Below are 8,629 nucleotides of genomic sequence, written 5' to 3' on the forward strand. Positions count from 1 at the left end.
ACTGGGCCAATTTCAGCCAAACTTGCTACAAAGCATCCTTTGGTAAAGGGAATTTAAGTTTGTTCACAAGAAGTGCCGCGGCCTCTTTCAAGGGGAGATAATAAGGAATTCGTGAAGATTTGGTTGTTTTTTTTTTTTTAAAGAAAAGTTTGCACCTACGAATTCTTTAGCAAATAATTTTTACAAATATATATCCGCTTCGTGCGCATTTCCTGAAAATATATTTGAGATTTGATAATTTTCCCTATTTAATATGATTAACTATAATTATAAACTTTGAAGAAATACCATGGATAAATTCACGTAACTATGTGAAATCAAAGACATTTTTGTAAGCATTTTCCATTATTAAAAGCTGATTTTCAGAACCTGGGGATCTATAGAAGTATGATGCAAACAAAAATACACATGTATTTTCGTAATTAATGTAATGAATAAATGCACATGCAATATACCCAGTGCATATATAAAAAGAGTCTCACTTGGAAAAGAAGCATTTTCTTCTAGATATGCCATTAACTGTTTGATCCGTGTTTTTATGAATCATAATTAAGTCGGGTTAGGATGAAAACATTTTTAAAGCGTTCGTCAAACCAAGATCATAATTTCCCGCGGTTTCCATTTGTTGCAAAACATTTTGTTTCATTATTACATTACATGATAAAGATGTCCGATTTTTCTAAACCGAGAGTGAACGGGAAGATGTTGCCAAGTTTTCAGGGACGAAGTGTTTGTGTACTTGGAAACGCCAAAGATGTAAGTATCTCTCAAAAAGTATGTAGAACACACAGGCAATTGTTTCGTATACGGGACCGGACGTCCCTCTAGAATGTTCCATCGTTAAAATGATAAATGTCCTACGGACCCAGTTTGGGCCTGTCCCGAGACACAGATTATTCTAACTACGTCCCTCCTTTTTCGTTCCACAAGGAACCTAACTCAATTTTAGACACCTCCGATTCAAACTCGTGTTTTATTGATTTATCAATTATTAACCTAATTTAACAAGACATAGATTGTTTTCGGGATATTTTTTTTCTTTTCTAATGAATAGTTCGGATTTATAAGCATTTGACTTTTAATTTGGGAAAATTTGTAGTCAAATTAACTTTCTGAATGAAAAGCTTCAAAATTTTATGAAAATTTATCAAAATTTACCCAGGAAGATAGTGTTATTGCAGTTTGCATTCTTTGCCAAATCTTTTTTTTTTCAGCACATGCCCTTTGAGCAGGTGTATCCAATTATTACACTAGCCCGAACAAATATTTACATGCCCAGACTTTTATTAAGAATTTATTATTATTTGCCTTTTCATGCCAAGGAAATCCATTTCTCCAAGAGCATCTATTGTCACTCCATTATTTTCAACCTATACGCTTTTTGTGCCTCCAACGTGAAAGAGTTTTTTTTAGAAATGTGGAAGAAATAACTTGTCATTAAAATTTATGCTTCACTTTGGATGAGTAAATCAGACAAATGCTTTTAAGGTATATTTAATGTTATTGATATTATTTAATTTGATGTGTTACATTATACATGAATGAAAATGAATTGCAGTCAAACCTTGTTATCTCGAACTCGAAGGGACCAAGAAAAAACTTCGAGATAACCAAGGATTCGAGATATCCAGGGTAAAATACTGAAGGAATAAGCGTTGGGACTTCAAAATGACTTAAACATATCCATGGTATTCGAGATATCCATGTTCAAGATACCGAAGTTCAACTGTACATGATGAATGAATTGATCATTCAAATCAAATACAAAAGTACATTGTTATTAATGATATAGTGTTATAGGCCTCTGAATTTACATGCCCTTCAGGTTTTCAAGTATGCAATTTACACATGCTTGCTTCCAACTTTACCAGATCCTGGGATTCCCGGGATTTGTCAGAGACTGGTTTGTAAAAACCCTATTTCTTGCCAATTTATATTAATACCGTATATACTCGCCTATAAGTTGGTTTTTTGGGAGTTAAATTTTGGTCCAAAACTCTATGTCCAACTTATAGGCGAGTCATAAAAAGATTAGTATTTTTCTGGACAGCGAAATGTAGTATTCTATAAACATTTCCAAAGATTATCGTTGAACAAAGTCTGGATATATTATGTCATTTATGCATTCTAAGATTATACATAAAGTACAAGTATTTACATATTTTAAAAACTTTATTTTTATCTTAAGTGTGCATTTAGTATTTTTCTTAATGATTTAAAATTAAATATCGGCATCATTTCTAAAAATATTAATTTAATTGACACCAGGTTAAAACATTAAAGCATTCATTTGAAATTGTCAACTGATTCTGGCAAAAAGTTGCACCGACTTATAAGCGGGTCAGTGGCAAAAAATACAACCGACTTACAGGCGGACCGACTTAAAGGCGAGTATATATGGTACTTTTTAGGATATTGCTCTTTATTAGGTTGATAGCAATGGAACAGCCTTCACCTTGTCAACAAGTGATGGTCAAGATATAAGAATAATCATGCAGGAACCGGTAAGTGTATTAGCCTCTGAAATATAAACAGTTCAAAGGAGTAATATTGCACTGTAATTCAGTTTTAAATTTTATTTTAACATGTGCTGTACAATTTCTTGATTTAGCTATATAGCTTGAAATGGTTAGATGTCATCTCTGTTAGGCTATTCAAATTAAATAGCTGATATTATAGTTATTTTATCACAATTGTTCCTTATTTGGTTACTAGTAAATAGTTAAAACCTAAGCAAGATATTTTTCCTACTAGTTTGAAAAAGTTTTGAATAGAACTCAAATTCTACAGATCTTTAGATGTTGGAATGCTCTTTAATATTTCTGCTATATATAAACTTTCTTTAAAAGATGTCAAAATTTCCACTGACTAAACACCTCAATAAATAAATAGCCTAATTTGTGTTTCAGCTTGGAGAGTATGTTTCAGGATTAACTGAAGTCCATGGGAATGTAGATGCACAGAATAACATTCACTGTCTAAACTACATAGCTTTTCCAAAGGAAATCAGTGATACATTTGGTAAGAATATATCAAATTGATCCAATGTTAATTGATAAATGAGTGGATGTCGTAAAAAATAACGGGTGGGGTAATTGAAATGAGTAATTGTAATTTACTGTATTTAAATACATTTTTACAAAGTAATTGAAAGTACTTGTAATTAAGTCTGCTTTCAATTACAAGTAATCAGATGTATTTAAATACATTTAAAATATTTTGTTGGTAAGGTTTAAATAGAACGTCATTATCAGGTAAGTCGTACTGTCGATTTTGTTATTGCCTAACATTATTTTAGCCTGACCTGTCAGTAATCTTTATCACCAAAGTGTTTGAGACTTTGATGTAAAATCAGAGAATACAAGCACATGTACATTTATAAAGTGACATAATTTTGCCCTAAAAACAATCAGAATGCAGGATTTGGTATGTCCCCAACTGCCCCCCCCCCCCCCCCCATCTCATTACCTTGTGACTTGGCACACAGTCTTTGGCTGCTGGACAACTAATTCTTGAACAAGGCTAGTAAGACTTAAAAATTGCTAGCCCTGTGAACTATTCTGGTTTGTCAAACCCTGTTTTGTAAATCGTATTTCAATTACACATTATTTTCAAGGTATCTAACAGTTGATATTTTTCGAGTTAAGGTCTAGACAAAATATGTTTGTCTCTGCCTTCAAGCTGTATTTTTCGAGTTTAGACCTAGACAAAATATGTTTGTCTGACTCTCTGCCTTCAAGCTGATTATATTAGGGTACATAGGTTGGCAATTTTAGTTCATCTCAGTGAAGTTAGGAGAGCTTATGATTATGAAATACCTTTGGCACCGGCATCCCAGGTTTAAGTTTTAGTTTTTGGAGCAGATTTCAAGTACTTGTATGCCCTATATTGATCAGAGATGTACCAAACTTGCAGGGAAGACACATCTTAAGATGCACACTACCAGACTTGCTTCAGATGCTGGATTTCACAAATTTTCCCGGAGAGTGATCAAGTTGGAAGTTTTTTGAGCAGGTTCATTCTAAAGGAACTATAAGCCCTATGTTGAGGAGACTTGCTTACATGATACATATATAAAGGATACACACCACTAAACTTGCATCTAATGTTGGACATTTTCCAGAAGAGCCACCAGGTTTAAGTTTTTGGAACAGGTTCATTCTCAAGTATATGTAAGCCCAATGTTGACCAAACTTGCATGAATGATACATCCAGAGTTGTTGAAGACTGTTGGTCCTGTTGGCACGGCCGGTAAAAAAAAATTTTTGACAGATAACTTGCCAGAAAATGCCAGTCGAAATAACCGTTTGGAAAAATTGGGCTGATGCAAATTTTTTAAAAGATAGGATGCCCATTTGAAGGTCACAAAAAAACATGACTGCTTGTTGACGGAGGTCAATCAAATTTGATAAAGCAGAGACATTAATCGTTATCTATATCTCTGAATTAAAGACTTTCTTTAAGAAAAGAAATTGTGAGATGGAATATTTTTGAAAACAAAAAAGGGCATGTCGGTGCAGTTATTTATATTCAGCAATTTCCTTTCTGTACAAAATAAGGTACAATAAACTGGTCTGACAAAACTTCATCCGGTACAATAGAAAATTTAGGTATGTCAGACCAAATGTCCGACAGGAATATGAAAATTTTGACAACTCTGTACTAGTGCATCTATGTATGCACACTACCAGACTTGCCTCAGATGCTTGATTTTAGCAGGTTAATGTATTTGGTGCAGGTTCATTGTAAAGTATTACTGTAAGCCCTATGCTGAGTTGCTGACCAATCTTGCATTGAAGATACACTTATTGATGCACAGTAGCAGATTTGCTTCACATGCTGGATTTAATCTACATTTATGAGTAATGAGTGACCAGGATAAAGTTTTTGGAGCAGGTTCATTCCAGTGTATTTTAAGCCCTCTCTAGACCAAACTTGCATGGATGATGCATCAGGGGATGAACACTCTCAGACTTGCTTCAGGTGCTGGATTTGACCTACATTTTCTTGATGAATGACCAGGTTAAAATTTTGGAGCAGACTCATTCCAGTGTTATTTCAAGCCTTATCTGCACGAAGCTTGCATGGATTTTGTATATAGAGGTGCACACTATAAGATTTGCTTTGGATGCTGGATTTGACTTATACATTCTGGATGAGTGAGCAGGTTAACGTATTCGGAGCAGGCTCATTCCAGTTTAATTTAAAGCCCTTCATAGAGCAAATTTGCATTGATGATACATCTAGGGATGTATGCTACATGTACCATACTTGATTTGGATGCTGGATATGAAGTATGCTTTACGTATGATTGACCAGCTTAAAGCTTTTAGAGCAGGTCCATTCCCAAGTTACTATAAGGCTACCTGGACTAAACATGTATGGATGATACATCAAGGGATGCACACTAACACTTGCTTTGTATGCTAGATCTGACATACATGACCAGTTTAAGTTTTTAGAAAAAGCTCATTCCCAAGTTACTGCAAGCCCTGCCTGGAACAAAATTGCATAAATGTTGTATCTAGGGATGCACACTACTAGATTATTAGTTTAGTTTGGGACTTTGCTTAAAGATAAAATTCATTGAGGTGAGTTTTGTAATCTGATTACCTATGTATTTATTTCCACTTATTTTTAAAACATAAAAATCTAACACTGATGAAAAAGAAATAGTACTTTAAAAAGTCATTGTGAGTAGAAATTCTTATACATCAGAGAAAAATTGGAAAATTCAGATCACCATTTATGATCTTCTTTGCCTCACCATTTATGATCTTCTTTGCCTTGCCATCTGTGATCTTCTTTGCCTCACCATCTTTGATCTTCTTTGCCTCATCATCTATGATCTACTTTGCCTCACCATCTATGATCTTCTTTGCCTCACCATCTATGATCTACTTTGCCTCACCATCTATGATCTTCTTTGCCTCACCATTTTTGATCTTCTTTGCCTCACCATCTATGATCTTCTTTGCCTCAACCATCTTTGATCTTCTTTGCCTCAACCGTCTTTGATCTTCTTTGCCTCAACCGTCTTTGATCTTCTTTGCCTCAACCATCTTTGATCTTCTTTGCCTCACCATCTATGATCTACTTTGCCTCACCATCTTTGATCTACTTTGCCTCACCCTTTGCCTCACCATCTATGATCTTCTTTGCCTCACCATCTTCGATCTTCTTTGCTTCAACCATCTTTGATCTTCTTTGCCTCAGCATCTATGATCTACTTTGCCTCACCATCTTTGATCTATCGAAGCATCCAGTATATCTTTCTAGACAGACATTGATAAACCTAACAACAGGTGCTAGTTTCTTAATGTATTGGGTGCATTCAAATTGAGTTGCTACTGTAATCTGTTAAGTGGTGTATAAATCTTTTCAAGGTCAAACTTTAAATGTCGCTGATGTACATACTTGTCTTTTTATACTTCAGATATGGGACTATATAACGATGCAGTGGAGTTAACATCACGGTTCAGTGAATTTTATAAAGTTGGTGTGACAGATCAATAGAACAATGGTTCAGTGAATTTTATAAAGTGGGTGTTGCAGATCAGTGGAAGCACGGTTCAGTGAATTTTATAAGGTTGATGAAACAGATCAGTAGAACTATATTTCTTATTTCTAAAAATACAGTTCTTCAGTGAAAGGGAAGGAAAATACTTGCTGTGCAACAGTTATTTTTTATTGGGATTTTGAAATATGCATTTTGGATAATAAATTCCAATGATGTAATCATTTGTTTATAGTTTACTGGCTATAATCAGTCCTAATATCTGTTATGAATTCTTAACAATGCTATTCTTCAATGTTGGTTTGATTTCAGTAAAACCTAGTATGGAAGAAGACCGATAATACTATATTAAATAAAGCTAAAATGTTTGCATTCACCAAGTGCTCTTCTATAGAGATACTTAGTTTGAAAATCACTTTAACTGACTCATGGTTTTAGGTATTTTAAAAAGCAGTGATAACGAAAGTTTTATTAATAGCTCACCTGAGCTAAAAGCTCTGGATTCCTCCAGTCTGTGGGTAAACTCACATTTTTAAATTTTTTCTTAAGAACCACAAAGCCAATTTTAACAAAAGTTGGCACCAAGCATCCTTGAGTAAAGGTAATTCTAAATTGTTTGAATGGAGGGCCAAGTCCCCTTCCATGTGGGGATAATGAAGAAAAGGCCAAAATAAGGTGTAATGTTTCTTAAAATATCTTTTGAAGAACTACTGGGCCAAAAGAAGGTGAAACTTTTTTGAAAGTTTCCATAGGTGTATAGTGTTCCAGGGATTTATCAGTACCTTCTCGTGGGCCGAAATTCGGCCCCATTCCCAATAGAAAATAAGTCCAATTTTTCCCAATTTGGCAGTATTTTTTCCCAATTGGTAAACAATGCTTTTATATTTAATCATCTTGGGAAAACACTAAATAAAATTGTCAGAATGTCTTTAATTTTCATCTATTTAATTCGTGTAGCAAAGGTACAGTCATAACAAGTGTTTAAAAACACTGTAAAATCATCGCCAACTTTTATTCCGAATTTCCTCAGTTTTTTCTGAAAATTAGTGATATTGTGTAATTATATAGATTTATTAAGTTGTTTCTACCTACTCAATTGATCTACGAGTGAATGGTAAGGACTGTTGGCAATATTTCAAATAGAAAAATATATTTTCAATGCATTATTACATATTAAAAGAGGACTTTGAGAAGATGTGTTTATGATCTCCAGACAGACTCTATATAATGACCTAAATTGGAATCTCATGCACAAATGTACTACCCTAAGTTGTATAAACACTTTACACTCATTGAAGTCAATTTACTTTTATTAGTCTATTATTCATAATAATTATTGATCTTGTGTGAAGTTGGATCATATTTAAATGTTTGTAATTTGGTTGCCCATGCAAATTAGAGTTCATGCTGAAATGTTAAATGAATTACACCTGAATACATGATTTAAGCAACATTTTTGATTTTTCCCAATTTCATCAAAAAGCCGATAATTTTTTCCCAATTCCCCAAAAATGGCGTTTCCCAAAATAGGCTGATAAATCCCTGTGTTCAAACCATGACCCCTAAGGGGAGGGTAGGGTCAGAATTGAGGATGGGTGTTTGATTGAAAAAAAAAGATTCCACAATTTTGGAAGAAGCACAACCATGCACTCAAATTGTCTGCCAAATTCCTAGGAGCAGAGTGACTTCAGTGACCTAAAAGATTTACTCAAGTGAGCATTGCAGCCCATGGGCCTTGTTAAGTTACTTGAGGCCCTCAAGAAGTATGTATGATTTGAAGAATTAACATCTTTAACTTTCAGGGATAGCAGCTGGTAACGTGGTTGTGACAAATCACTGTACATTTTGAAATGCATTTTAGTTCAGCACTGCAGAAGAGCAAATTTGATTTTCCAGTTTTCATTCTGTGTGCTAATGGGTACATCTTGAGTTGCCTGTTTTCCATGGACTCTTCTTAAAAGGATCACCATGTGATATTAACAATGCTCCATATGCAGAGTACCTGTATTTTTAAGATGTATGCAATTACATTGTGGATACAACATGTACCTGTTACCCAGGCATAAATGATGCACAAGTTTGTTTTTTATTACCTACTATAGGAAAATCCTC

General features: G+C 34.2%; 1 protein-coding gene across 1 annotated transcript; it reads left to right on the forward strand.

Moving 5' to 3' along the window:
• Window positions 1-631: 631 nt before the first annotated feature.
• Window positions 632-6,738, forward strand: LOC133173254 (replication protein A 14 kDa subunit-like). The gene is made up of 4 exons (XM_061308234.1): window positions 632-756; window positions 2,430-2,504; window positions 2,910-3,021; window positions 6,437-6,738. The coding sequence occupies exons 1-4, from the start codon at window positions 658-660 to the stop codon at window positions 6,514-6,516; spliced, it is 366 nt and encodes a 121-aa protein (XP_061164218.1). The 5' UTR covers window positions 632-657; the 3' UTR covers window positions 6,517-6,738.
• Window positions 6,739-8,629: the final 1,891 nt, after the last annotated feature.

Source organism: Saccostrea echinata, unplaced genomic scaffold, assembly GCF_033153115.1.
Source record: "Saccostrea echinata isolate AGI-Se365-2 ecotype Australia unplaced genomic scaffold, CSIRO_AGI_Sech_v1 ptg000056l, whole genome shotgun sequence".
Lineage (NCBI taxonomy): Eukaryota > Metazoa > Mollusca > Bivalvia > Ostreida > Ostreidae > Saccostrea > Saccostrea echinata.